Here is a 14,599-nt window from a genome sequence, read left to right as displayed (position 1 = left end):
AGTTAGCAGTTTAAATCTAAGAATTAGACATTATAATGATTACTACTATAGACTAAGAAATAGTTCAATATGGTTGTTTCATGAATAGATCCCCAAAATGGTTAGAACCTCAAGAAACTTTAGAATCAGAATCAAAAATAGCTTTATTACCAAGTATGTTTACACACACAAGGAATGTGACTTGGCAACAGCAGGAAGAAGAATTGCTGAACTCAGAGGACTGCCATTCGCGGCGCCATCATTATGAACCTCTGTTCATTACGAACCTCTTTTTATTTTAGATCTACTATAAATTCTGGACTTCGCCATTGTTTCGTTCTTGCTCAGTGGGTTAAGTATAAATTTAAAAGTTCACAATTTAATGTAATGGGACTGAAATCTAGGCTTCAATTCTGGTGCTGACATCTTTTCTAATCTAGTTGTTACTGTGGTCTGTTTTGTGGTTTTTATATTAAAAAGAAATAAAGAGAAAAGAAAAAAAAAAGAAGGAATACATTTAATCTGAAAATCATTACAGATCTTTGTAGTTAATAACATTTTAAGCTTAATCATTGCTGATGACAGCTTCAAATTAACAGAAACACAGAGCAGCACAGAAAAACAAATTCTTTTAAATTTACAATCGTACCATGGAAAAACAACCCACTTGCAAACACACACACACACACACACACACACACACACACACACACACACACACACACACACACAGGAAGAGAAAGAAAGGATGGGAGCAAGCAGTCTGTCTTGGAAAGTCATCATTTACTCTCTGTTTTATTCCTTGTGTGCAGCTCATCACAGGCATAAAGGTAATAATATCCCTTTAAGATAAGATTACTTTGTTGTATTCTAAATATTGCTTCGTGTGTACTCTTTAAAAACATTTACATGAAAGGAATAGAGAGTAGAATCCCTGGATTAGCATTGATGTGTCATCACCAAAACTACAAATCTTGACAAATCAGACTGCAGTACAATTCTAGATTAAATCCTCATGATATAACAAACAAATCAACAGCTTCATAGCCACCATTACTATAGTAATATAATATTTGAATCATAATTCTGACTTATATAGCTTAAGCAAGCATAAGTGCTAAAATTTTTTTTTGCAAAGCCTCAGTAGACAGATAGTGTTTACAGTGTTTGGCTGCATGAATTTGGACTCAGTCAGGAGGCATTAAACTGTCTACAGCTGTTAATATTGAAAGAGAAAGTGAGCCAGTACAATTGCAGCACTGAGTATCTATCAAGGATGAAAAGGATATATTTATTTAGGATAGGATTTAGGATCAAGGATAATGAAGGTATTTTGGTTTAATAAATAAGCAAGAATGAAACAAATACATTCCTGAGACACTCCTGTTTCACCGTTTTCTTAATGTTGCTGCAGTGAACTGAAAAGCGAACAACAAGAGAATTCTTTTATAAATGGTTCATGTATACAAGGCTTCACTACTTACAAAAATAAACAGGAAAAAAAGCTTAGCCATACTAAGATGTTTCATCTATTTTTTATTAATTCTTTACTGACCAATGAGTTGCTAACTATTTAAAAGTTTTCATTAAAAGCTATTTTATTTTGCATTTTAGGCTTGGTTCATTTTGTTATGCCCAGGAATGTATTTAGACACTTATTCACACCTCTTGTTAATTGAATTTAATCTGCTTCCTGCATTTTTTGGACTGTGCAAGAAAAAGAGTGAAATCAAAGTCTACAGGGAAGCAGGAGCTGTGAGGAGGCAACACTACCCACTCCACCATTGTGCCACGTGAATGACTTTACTGTCACACTGGTTCTCATTATAAAATCACATGAGGCACGTCTGGTAACACATTTAGCAATGCTGAGGCACACTAATACGAGACAATTCACCCCATCACCACCAGAGGGCCTCTCTGTCAAATTCTACTTGTTTTTGACATTATTCTTTGTTTATTGGATTGCAGACTCTTATTCAGACCCTTACATTTTCTCATGTCCTGTCATTACATTAGTTACACTCGTCTGACCTGCTCCATTCTCTCTGAAGTTATATACAGCGTATTTACTTTTATTTTCCATGTTCATATCTAACAGGATATGTTGGATATGTACCGGAGGCGGTCGCTTAGTGGTTAAGGCATTGGACTTTGGCCATTTGGACAAGGTCATGTAAAGTAGACAAAGTAGATTTAGTGATTCATTACAGGTGTGTTTATAATAATTCAGATATTTTGAGATTTGTGCATTGTGGAGCCAATGAAGAGACTGCCACTAACCTGCAAAGAGCTGTCAGAAGGTATTCATTGAATGGGAAGAGTAGCCAAAAAGTGCTTCTTCAATAATAAGATAATGAAAATTTAAGGAGGATTGAGCAGCTTTAGATAGCTCAACATGTTGCTATTACATAGCAAAATTTAGCAATGTGATCGCTGTATCTCGAATATAAGATACGATCATAAGAGATTAACGAATGTAATTCTGGACCTTTTCATCTCCACGGGTTTATCCAGTTACACTTTGGATGCCCTCCAGAGGATACTATCATATGTGACTCACAGTTTAATTTATTTTATATAGACCAGACAGCACCTGTAGTGCACCAGGCCTGCATGTGTTTCAGTGCTTTAAAATGCCACAAATCTTTTCCTTTAAAAGATTAGGATCAGTCAGTGGGTCAAAATGTAGGGTTACACATAATAAAAAGATAAAGACGCAAGGCGTTCAGTAGAAAAGACATATCTTTGAATGGCATGTATGGTATCAAAGACCTTATGTGACAATGCTTTTAATCTTTGGTTTAAAAAACTGCTTAATGCAAGTTTGTGGAATTTCATCCTCTGTGATAGAAAAATGTTAGTAGAAGATATTTATGGAAGGTTGTACTCTGCCTTATCCACACTTATTATTCGCTGTGGTTCAGATCCAGATAAATAACATATAACAATCTCTTTACCCTTCTACATTCAGGGTGAAGAGGGGCGTGGCACCATTGGTAAATCCTGTATTTCAAAAGTCTGTAAATGATGTCAATTTGCTGTATGAGGTGAGGAGAAAGCAAACAATTTGTTACTATTGTACACGTTTGTTTATATTTCTGCAAAAAGATGCAGCAATTTATTTACAAAGTCTAAGTGGGATTAAAGTAACTAAAAGATTATAAAAAATGCCATTATAAATTGATTGTAAAAGCAGTAAGCTGACTTCTCATTCCGACTTGTTAGATTCTTCTGGACGGACTGGAGTTTGATAATGATGAAGGCCAGTTTTTAGTACATGACAAAGAATTAGCAACACTTCGTAAGATGCAAAAGCTAGAAGTCATCTGTGAGGACATATTCCCAAATCGGTGCCAGAGGTTTGCCCATGACCCAAGACGTGGGTGTTTTTAGGAGGGAAGACTTTGAGTGCACAGTGCTGACTTTGGTGTACACAACCAAGAAAATAGCTCAGGCCAGTGAGCAACATCAACAAACTGAGTGTTTATCAGCCTCTACAAAGCCATAAAACATGACTTAACCATCAACTAGATTATCAATCATTGCTCACATGTAAGCTCAGCATTTTTTTTCAATGACAAGCAATCCATTTTGTGCTGAAAATAGGCATGGGTAGGGATTTAAAGGGTTTATATGTTCATATTTCTAAAAGCATTATACATTTTAATAAAATCACACAAGTGAACACACAAGCACACATATATACAACACTCATATACCGTATGTAAAACTTGTATAGCATTAGAACCATTTAATTCTAAATCTGAATTTAATTCAGGTTTTATGGTTAGTTTTGAAATTTCATTCTTAATTATGAACAAATACATTTAGAAAAATGCAAAATGCCTCATTTTGAACAGAAAAAAGGGTTTCTGTGTTCAGTTGCTTGATGTGAATTAACCGATAGATGTATGCTTCATAATTTTCTACATAATTAATATACTTAATACTTTTTATTTTACATTCAGATTTTAGAAATACTATTTCAGTTCAAAATTCAGATTCATGTCATACAATTTTTAAATAATAACATTCAAATTAAAATCTTTGCAAATAATTAAAATTTAACATCACATAATTCTAAGACTGTAGTTTACAAGAAAAGGTCTGTACTTTGGATGTGGCTATTTTGGTTTATTGAATCACAAACTAATGCAAAACCACAGTTCTTCAGAGCAATGCTACATTCAAAATATCATAAAATATATGGTTACAATATAACACTCAAGATGATCTGGAAAATTGGTTCAGATATAAAATAAATACATCCAAATCATAAACAGCTGCCTCAGCTCACCTAAGTTCTGAACATATAACATTTTACAGTGACTTTAACTTTCACAGTTTAAATCCACACTGGGATATTAAAACATGTATTTAACAAAAAATGTGGTGGTCCTTCTAAACAATTTTTCATTAAGAGTCACTATGAAAGATTACAGTGCAACTGCTACTATGATATGCGAGTCATCATTGCACTTTTTTGAGAGAACAGAGCTATTGGATGAGTCATTACGTGGTCTGGCTTTATGTGAGGGGCAAAAAGGTATATATCTAACCCAGGAGTAGGAAGCAAAATAAGAACTGATGTTACAGGGAGGGTTGTAGACCTCCTCACTTTCTGCAGTGTTCTCAGACTCTTCTTCATTCACCTTGTTCCACACAGTCATGCCTCGCTCGTGTTTTGTTCCTACAAGAGCAATAAAAAAAATGCTCGGACAAGGTCACTATAGTTTAGTCAATTAATTACGTTTATTTTAGGCTTATTACTGAAACTATTAATTCTGAGGTTTAGAGTAAATTAATTTCAGCCAGGCTTAAGGAAATGCTGTGTGCTGTATGCAACTCACCTGGGATTGTGTTATCTAGAATAAATCCAAAAAATCCTCCAACAAACATGCCGGTTGTTAAAAGAACCTGGAAAACTTGATCCAGTTCCACAATTCCTGAAGCATAGACATTAGCATATAAATACATTAGTCTGAGACTGTGAAATTTGTGACATTTGTTTATGTTATAAATATATATGTGAAAAATATATATCCTTTATCTGCTTTTATCATCAGCAAATGTGAAATAATGTAATGTCGTCTTTTATAATTTTTATTGTGCAGTTGCAACACCAATAAACACACCTGTGTTTAAGGCATCAGGATTTTTTATTATCCAGTTTGGAATGACAAGCCCCGTAAACATCGAGAAGCCGAAGATAAAGATGTTACGAGAAGAGTTCATATCTGCATACTATAAAGAGATTAGCACAGAGTTTAGTTTTGGTTATTTGGTTATTACAATACGTCATCATTCTCAACTGAAAATAATCATCCCACCTGTAGATTTTGCACCCCGACTGCAGTTATGACGCCAAACATAACTAAAAGCATCCCTCCAATGACTGGTGTCGGGATCGTACTAAACATGGCTCCGATTTTTCCAAACAACCCCATAATGATCATGATGACACCACTGGCAACAATCACAATGCGGCTACCAACCTGCACAAGAAAAGTAAAAAATAACATTTTACAGTTTTCATCTATTTTATAACATTACTCAAATCCTGTAGTGGTGTATCTAAAATTATGGAGTGGTCTGAAAGAACTTAATAGCCTCTCACCTTAGTGATGCCCAGTGCACCTACATTCTCACTATAGGAAGTGGTACCATTTCCTGTCCCCCATGCTCCAGCCAACAGGCAGCCAAGGCCTTCAATCCCAATCCCCCTGTTGATTGCATGTCTGGGTGGAGGTGGAGCACCACTTAACTTGGCACAAGCATAATAGTCACCTATTGACTCAATCATAGAGGATATGACTCCTGCCAGGATTCCTAACACCCCTGCCAGACTCACAGTGGGCAAACCCCACTGACCTACAATTTCAAAGACAACGAATTCAGAAAAAAACCTGCCAACTGAAACTATTTCAGTGAACAATTTACATAATATGCACGGTGTACTGTAGATTAATTCAGTTTGACTCCATTTAATAACTTATATCTGCTTCAGGAATGTGCATTATATGTATATAGACATTATATGTTCTCTTTTTTATATGCTCTCTTTTTTTTATATGTTCACTTTGTTTAGTAAATGTGAGCAGCATTGAATTTATTGTGATGTCAGTAGTGGTTAGTGGCTCAAATTTAGGTAGATTTACTTTAAGAATAAGTAGGTTTTATCTAACCTACTATGTTTAAATTTCATATTAATGTGTATAAAGTGTGTTTGCATGTATTCAGTGCTTTTCCATCAAAAAAGCATTGTGGTACTGTTGGTTTTATTTCTATATTTCTTAGTATTTTTCTTAGTATTTCATTTTATTCATTGCGGCGACGTGTGCCCTTTCACTCTGCCCTGCTTACCAGCCAAACACAGAGTCACAAAACTCTAGACACAGAAACACACAGTGTAATAACCTACAATAGATATGCAACAATAAAACCTTTACTATTTAACTTTCTAACCAGTGTATTGTACGATATTGTTAAAAGCCTTTACTAGCTTATTTTAACCTAATTAGATTCTTCCTGTTAACATCACTATCTAAATGATGTTGTTTATTTGAAACCTTGTGCAACACTGTTATTGCTGTATAATAAAAATTCCATGCTATTATGAATATAACACGATCTGGTCTCTTCTACATACAGGACCTGAGCTTACAGAAACCTATGACTAGCTAATTTTACTGTATCTTTATGGCTAAAGAAACTGTGCTATACCTTACTCTCTTTAAGATTCCTCTTGATAATTTTGGGATTTGAAATTGAAGAAAAATATCTAATCTAGCCAAGATACAAGAGGAATTTGCATGACATTAAGTGATTATTACTTTGTCACTTCCTGCCATGTGATAGTCAGCAGTTAAATAAGCTGTTAAATTCATTTTTATCTCTTAAAATTGTGGAAGTGACAGAATACACATAAACATCAGATTTTGTTTTTCTGATTATCTTTTCTGGCACACCATGTATGTGCTTTAGCAGTGTTAGTAGTTTTTAGCATCAACACAAGTTTATTGCCCCAGTGAAATTCCAGGTAAATCATTATCTTACATGGCACAAAATGGAGCAGCAAAATAGAGTTTTGTTGTTTTTGTTGCTTTTGTAATACAATTCAATTGTAGTTCGATAGATACATGATTTATACGTAAATACTGATTCAAATACAGATTTTAAATACCTGGATATGGGAACCTGAACCAAGGTGCATTTACCATTACATCTTTTTTAATGTCTGTGCGAGCAAGATACCCATAATGCTTCGGATCAGATGGGAGGACATTATAGAGAGTCAGAAGGTAACAGATCAACCATGAAACAGTAATGCCCAGGAGGACCTGTGGAGAAAAAAGTTCAAAGAGGAATGCACAAGATTTAATTTAAACACCTCACAATGTTCAGGTTAAAAGCATTTTCTTTTTTGTCTTTTTTTTTTCGCTTACCGGAAGGATCTGAAAGATGTTTATCTTGCGGATGTGAAACTTTTTGGTCTTGCTGTATGCAGGTAAAGGAATGGCAATGTGATGGAGATACTGGGAAAACATCACAATTAAACATGTTGTCCTGTGGAAAGAAAGTTAATGTTATGTCGCTTTGATATTTTACTTTTTACACATTTTACACCTGACCATCACACCCATATGTGGTTCTTCTCCCAGCTGGTGCCACAAACATACAAGCACACAACTGTGTGTCCTAAAGGGAACAATGGGGTTCAGACCTGTTCCAGCATGTCTTTGCCTTTATGCTCATAGCCAGCTACATAAAGGATATGTTGTGTCATGTAAGGACCAGTTAAAGAACCAAGGTGGCATGCACAGAGCTTTGACCTCACCCCACTAAACTACTGTGAGATGAATTTGAATGCTGACTTCACCACAGGTCTGTTCACCCAACATCAATGCCTATTCTCACTTATTATGCTCGATGAATACAAATCCTTTCTGTCACTCTGAAAAAAATTAACAATGGAAGGTCAGCAAAGGGAGACTTTATCTAGAATGAGATGTTCAAAAAGCAGACATGGGTGTGATAGTCAGGTTCACAAAACTGTCACAAAACTTCATTTTTTCAAATCATTTACTGTATAATTCACAATCATGTGTCTATATAATGATACGACTAAAATTGACATTGTACTTATGCCACTCTCAGTAAAAGTGAATAGTTGCACTTATTTGCACCCACATGGCTGAGATTCCCCAGTGGTTTCCTGCATTCATTCCAGTAGAATCAAACAAAGAAAGGCCTATAAGTGAGATGGTGGGTGCAATTGTCAGGGGACCAATGAATCGCATAAACAGACCAATTAGACCAGAGAATCCCACCAGGACCTGGAACAAGGAGCCCACCATTATGGATCCCTGAATCTGTTAAACAATAACAAAAAAATAGCAGTTGTTCCAAATACTTTAGCACAGTTTCCAGTTTTAACTAAGCTCTTAAGTTCAACTGTAACACTCACCACCTGTATGCGACTTTGCCAGACCTGGATGAACTCAGGGGAGGATGTGTTGACCAGGGTGGCATTCTGGGTCCAGGCAGGACATACCCAATCTGGCATGGACAGCAAGGATGTTGTGGGTGCTAGAAGAGTAAACGTCCCACCTTGAAGAATAGGCAACCTATTATTAAGACGAGAGTTTAACGAAACATTTTACATTTAAGGTCATAAGAATGAGACATACCACATCTACATGTATTGCATTTGGCAGACACCCTCATTCAGAGCACTTACAACTAAGCAGGGGAGTTTTGGTGGGATTTGAACTTGTGACCTTCTGATCCAAAGTCCAATGCCTTAACCACTGTGCTACCAACTCCCATCTAAACTTGATACTGTATGATTGATAACTCATGATTCATTCTAGAATAGTTACCATCAGAAGTAAAAAAAGACATTTAAGTGGTGCTAGAAAGATTCTCAAAAGCCTTTCCTTCTCCGACTCGTTCTACAGTATACACAATAGAGCACTTATTTTGTCGATCTCTTTACGGCTATGGCATCCCATATAAAATTCCAGTTAAGTCCTCAAGACTCTGATCCCCATTCCTCTGATATAGAGTCCCAGCATGAACAAACCAGTGGAATGTGGATTTAAAGTGTGTTGAACTCAGACATACAATTCTAAATTCTTATGTAATCCTATTAAAGTCTTCAGTTCCTGAGCTAATCAGTTCCACCACACACATATATATTTAGTGTTCAGATTTACTGTGCAATTTAAGAGAACTGTCTAACGGTCTAATCCTTAATTCAGATGATAGAATCAAGCAATGTCACCTATTTTTAGATTAAGAATGCTTAATCATGAAGGTTTTTTCATTATTTTAATAAACAGTTTTCCACATTGCTTTAGAACATTATAAATAACTTTTGGCCCAGAGAGGATGGCAGCATTTTAATCATGTTCACGTATGCCTTCTTCATTGCATGATAGAGATTTAACCAGTGCTTGTGGATGAAGTGGAAAACTGTGTAAACATACAATGATTTCTGAAGTGTTATTGAACTCATGCTGTGATTTCCATTACAAAATCATGACTGTTTTAAATGTAGTACCTGAAGATCATAGGCTCATTGTGCACAGAGATTTCTCCAGATTCTTTTGAACTTTGAATGATAATTTTTACTGTAAATAATATTCAAGTTTTGCAATTTTGTGTTGAGGAACATTATTCAGAAATTGTTCCACAATTTGTAGATACAGTCTTTCACAGAGTGTTGAAGCTCTGGCCATCTTTACTTCTGGGAGACATGAGAAACACTAAGATACTATAATAATACCCAATCAACTTACTGACCTGTCAATTAAACGAATTACTTGCAAATAGTTTCTCCAGCTCTATCATTTTAATAACACAAGTTTTATAGACTTTTGTTACCCTGTCCCATTTTGAGACGTGTTGCAATGTTTGATTGTTTTTTCTTTTAAATAAAATTTTCTCAGTTTAAGCATTTGATATGTTTTCTATGTTGTATTGTGAATAAAATATAGGCTTATTAGATTTGCAATTAATTGAGTTCATGCCCATGATTTTCCCAAAAATTCCCACATTCCTCAAAGAGTGCTTTTAAAGACGATGGCTACCTGATACCAAAGGTGACCTGCAATAAGGTGCATATTCCTGAAACAAAGAACATGGTGCTAATCAGGTGGCTCTGAGTCAGTCCATCATGTTGCAGACACAGACCCTGAGACAGGATAAGCGGGATGGTGAGGATTCCTCCAAACGCAGTAAGAAAGTGCTGAGAATCACAAAATGAGATGATTTATTGATTTTGTTTAAAGTTTAATATGTTTCATCAGTTACTCTAAAGACTTTGTTTATTTTTAGGGTGAAGGAAATTAAAAAGGACCTACAGAAAATTGCTTGAGAACAGGACATGAACTGACCTGAATTCCCAGGATGATGCACAGGTACCATGGTGGTACATCAGTTACACAGTAAGCAAGTTTGTTTCTATTGTCGTCTTCTGACAAGTCTGCATTCTGCCCCTCTGTCAAGCCACAGAAATTATTTATAATGCTATTAGCCTGGAAAGCAAAGATCAGCAGAATTATACAGAGAGAGAGAGAGAGAGAGAGAGAGAGAGAGAGAGAGAGAGAGAGAGAGAGAGAGAGAGAGAGAGAGAGAGAGAGAGAGAGAGAGAGAGAGAGAAAAAAAAAATTTTAAATGGGGAGTTTAAATACTTTTAAGTGCAGGATGCGTTTTATAAATGCATAATACATCATTTTTGGTAGACTATTGCAGCAGTAACGTAGCTTGATGTTTACAAAGACTGGTCCAGTTTATGCATTTCTTTATTTTGGATCCTACTGTATGTTAACTCCTAATGTGTTAACATGCATGGAGTAAAGCATAATGACAAAAAAGGTAGACATACAGTACAGCAATGAATAGGAAAGAGAACAAAACACAAAATACAAAAACAAACAAGAAAACTAAAGTAATTTTTTTATTACATTTTTTAAGTGAAATGATCTAGCAGCATGTGTCTGGGTAATGAGATCAGGCTGGGAAAGTTGAACACTGATTTTAAAACAAATTTGCTTTTTTTTTTATTATATATGTTTATACAAAATAGAATTCAGTGTTCTAAAATACTTTCTATTTTATTCAAGGCAAATATTTGAATGCTTGACAAGTGTTTGTTTAATTGTGATGTACTTTTTAAGGTTTTCAATTGGTTTACCCTCATGGACACAATCCTGTCACGTGAATGCTACTAATTTTTGGCAAAATTCATTACTAGGTACTATACTTACGAATAAGTTTTATAACCATATCTGACCAAACAAAGACTTAAACAAAGTGTATTTTTCTATTAGGACCGTCTGGTATCAAAAGTAAATGTAAATAAACGTATACATAAATATAATTAATCTGTACTTGATGTATACATAGAGTGTTTTTTACTTGCAAGTATGCTAGACATTAATTGCACCTCTCTAAGACCTTTTTAGACAAAGCATATCAAAGTGAAACTGCAAATATACTCTCTCTCTCTCTCTCTCTCTCTCTCTCTCTCTCTCTCTATCTATCTATCTATCTATCTATCTATCTATCTATCTATCTATCTATCTATCTATCTATCTATCTATCTATCTATCTATCTATCTATTAATGTTTTCTCTCCCTGTTTCCCACCCTCACCCCTTTGAGTTAAACATGATCCTTAGATACCAGTCCAGTCCTTTTCTTTGTTCCGGACCTGCCTGATTCATCCTGATGCAATACTTCTAGATAGAATGTTTTTTAATTGGAGACTACTCACAGCTGAAGATGGTTGCCCTTGATTAGGCTAAAGATACTGAGCAGGGCTTAATTTAAGAACCATGATATTGGATGTGGACTGTGACTAATATAAACAGTCTGCTACAATATCTTAGAACAACAGTTGATACAAACTGTTTTCATCAGAGTACACTTCGCAAGAATACCATCGCAAGAAGGTTTTCCTTGTCACTGTGGCCGTTGGCTTGTTCATTATTTTTCCACTTTTAAGGGATAAACTTAGAATTGTAATTCATACAATTAAAAGTTATATTCTTAATATATTTAATTATATAAAACAGAGGACAATGTCCATTGCTCTATATAAATAAACATTTAATTGAAATGAACTAATACCAAATGTTAAATATAGGTATACTCCAGCACATTAGTATATAAATATTATTACATGCTAGCATAAAAAGTAAACCGAGTTAAACTTGTTATTATATTATTACTTGTTACATTATTATTATCATTATTAAATTTTATTATTATTTCATTATTACCTGTCGAAAACCCCTTCAGTTGTTGTTTTTAACACCTGTAGTAGATTCTATGACAGCTTCTGTTCTTATTAACTAACTTAAGCATGAGCAAAATCTGATCTCTATTTGATAGCAACTAGTTCTGACCCAACCCTAGTATTTCAAAATTTGATAAAGAGAAATAAGCCACAATAGCTGATATCCAATAGATTTGAAAGAATGGAATTTAAATACGTTTGCTAGTGGTTGGGAGCAATGATGTTAATAAAAGCTTTTCAAATTTATTGGCACTAAATTACAGTTATAATCAAGTTTCTGCAAAGACAAATGGCTTGATAAAATCATAACCATAAACAGTATACTTGTATAGTGTAGTGAAGTGAAGTGTAGTGTATACTTGTGTAGTGTAGTGAAGTGTATTACAGAACACTTCAGGTACATTCTTTTGGTATACACCATACAGCAATTACTTTTGTTCTCAATAACCAGAATATATGAAGTATACTTACATCAAATGAATGGTTGCCCCTGCTTTCCTTTTTTGGAGCCATTGGTCTAGAATCCCAAAAGGTTTTCGAAATTTGTAAAAAAAAAAAAAAAAAAGGCAATCAAAAATTATTGAAGAGTAAAAGCAAAAATGGGGAGCAGGAAGAAACTGCTCAGACTGATTAAAATGAGAACTATCAGCTAATCATGTGAGCTTGATTGACCAGGGCTAAAAAAGCAGCTGACTAGAAAACTCATGCCAAAAATGTAGAAGGCTGTCCCTCTCTCTCTCTCTCTCTCTCTCTCTCTCTCTCTCTCTCTCTCTCTCTCTCTCTCTCTCTTTCTCTCTCTCTCTCTCTCCCTCTCTCTCTCACACACACACACACACACACAAATGTGTGTGTGCAAATCAAACCAAATAATAAAATACAGATCACACAATAAACATGAAGATCCTAAAGTATATGATATTCTGAATTCAAGAGACCGAAAGCAACCAGGTGTGTACTGTTACTAAATATCTACAAGGATAAGCTAGTTTGTTGCTATAAGCTTTCGGGTTGCTCAAATAGACAGTTAGTAAAGGAGTGATACATCTGATTAATCAAATCAGACCAGTATAGATTTTTGTAAATCTCTATACTAAGCTCAGTGGTGTTATTGTAGCATGTAGCATTCAGATCAAAAGCTCTGATTAAAGTACATATACTCATCAAAACAAGCTAGCAAGCTTTTTTTTTTCCCAGGCATCTAGTATTCAGTAACTGTAACAGTCATGCTGGTATACTCTTGCAATAAAGTGTTCTATTCCAGCAACACTGATAATACTGAGGAGATGATGATACATTTTATCAGATAATTTCATCCTTTGATCATTTCAAATCTTCTAATCTGCACAAAGAACGCATGGTGCCATTACTATTAAGTATGTAGAGAAGGTTCTGGGAAACTGCCTTGACTTCTTTAAAATGTGTATTGATTTTCTGGTCCATTAGATTTATCACCACAGCACCAACCATGTTACCAAAATGTTCAATTACTGCATTTGGCAGATGCCTTTATCTACAGTGACATACAGTTATCTCAGTTATAAAGGTATAAAAGCATAAATTGAGCCTAAGGCCCTTGCTCAAGGGCTCAGCAGTGGCAGCTTAGTGGTGCTGGGAATTAAATCCATGACCTTCTGGTCAGAATTCTTACATCTTATCCGCTGAGCTACTTCCTCCCAACCCAAAATTATATATTCAAACACAAGTATCTTCTAGAAATATACAATACTGATCTCATCTCCAAGTCTTTAAATCATTCAAAAGCTTTCAATAATTCAATAATATTTCAATGATCTATGTCTGCTTTTATTTAAGGGATTAAAGCAAATTAATTCCTAACATCATTGAGTAGAGGTTCTCCAGAAAGATTTATAAGGAGTCATACTGTAACATGATAGACATTTTTTTTCTAGGCTGTTTAAGCATTGTAACTATGTAACCTCCAACACAGTCTTATGAAGTGCTTATTGTTTTAGGTTTCACTAGGAAATGCTGCTGCTTTTTATTCATGCAACTGAATGAAGAATCACTTGGCTTGCTCTGGGTTAATTATACTGTAAGTTCACTGGAAAGCGGACCTCAGCACCACATGATTGCCATCCAGCAACCCAAACTTAAATCTAATCATCCAGTTGTGTGCTACTTTTAGATTGTGTACATTCTGCTCTCCATTTGTCCACATTAGCCACACATATCATGTGCCTAAGAAGGAATTCATGTTGATTTAACATAAATATGTTTTTTGCCATTTTGCTCTGTTTGTTTTTTTTTACGCTCCGTTCTCTTTTACGAATGGAAAGGTGTAGGATAAGA

The 14,599-nt window shown here is 35.0% G+C and overlaps 1 protein-coding gene and 1 long non-coding RNA gene across 4 annotated transcripts; one reads left to right on the top strand and one right to left on the bottom strand.

The window, feature by feature from the left end:
- The first annotated feature begins 2,932 nt into the window (after positions 1-2,932).
- Positions 2,933-5,197, top strand: LOC310731734. The gene is made up of 3 exons (XR_014535286.1): positions 2,933-3,029; positions 3,208-3,341; positions 5,097-5,197. It is a non-coding gene; the product is annotated as an uncharacterized lncRNA (long non-coding RNA).
- On the bottom strand, positions 3,733-12,985 carry slc23a4 (solute carrier family 23 member 4). 3 transcript variants are annotated; one of them, XM_083551561.1, is made up of 12 exons: positions 12,761-12,985; positions 10,383-10,523; positions 10,180-10,234; positions 8,450-8,609; positions 8,173-8,354; positions 7,428-7,548; positions 7,166-7,322; positions 5,600-5,853; positions 5,313-5,477; positions 5,118-5,226; positions 4,833-4,928; positions 3,733-4,672 (listed from the first exon to the last, which is right to left on the bottom strand). In XM_083551561.1, exons 2-12 carry the CDS (start codon positions 10,411-10,413, stop codon positions 4,419-4,421), a joined length of 1,584 nt encoding a protein of 527 aa, XP_083407687.1. In that variant the 5' UTR covers positions 10,414-10,523; positions 12,761-12,985; the 3' UTR covers positions 3,733-4,418. The 3 variants fall into 3 exon arrangements, with proteins under 3 accessions (XP_083407687.1, XP_083407688.1, XP_083407686.1); XM_083551562.1 differs by having other exon boundaries at positions 10,383-10,486; XM_083551560.1 differs by having other exon boundaries at positions 10,077-10,234; positions 12,761-12,984.
- Positions 12,986-14,599: the final 1,614 nt, after the last annotated feature.

This window comes from Silurus aristotelis (assembly GCF_946808225.1).
Source record: "Silurus aristotelis genome assembly, chromosome: 10".
Lineage (NCBI taxonomy): Eukaryota > Metazoa > Chordata > Actinopteri > Siluriformes > Siluridae > Silurus > Silurus aristotelis.
This window is presented reverse-complemented; position numbering and strand designations above follow the sequence as displayed.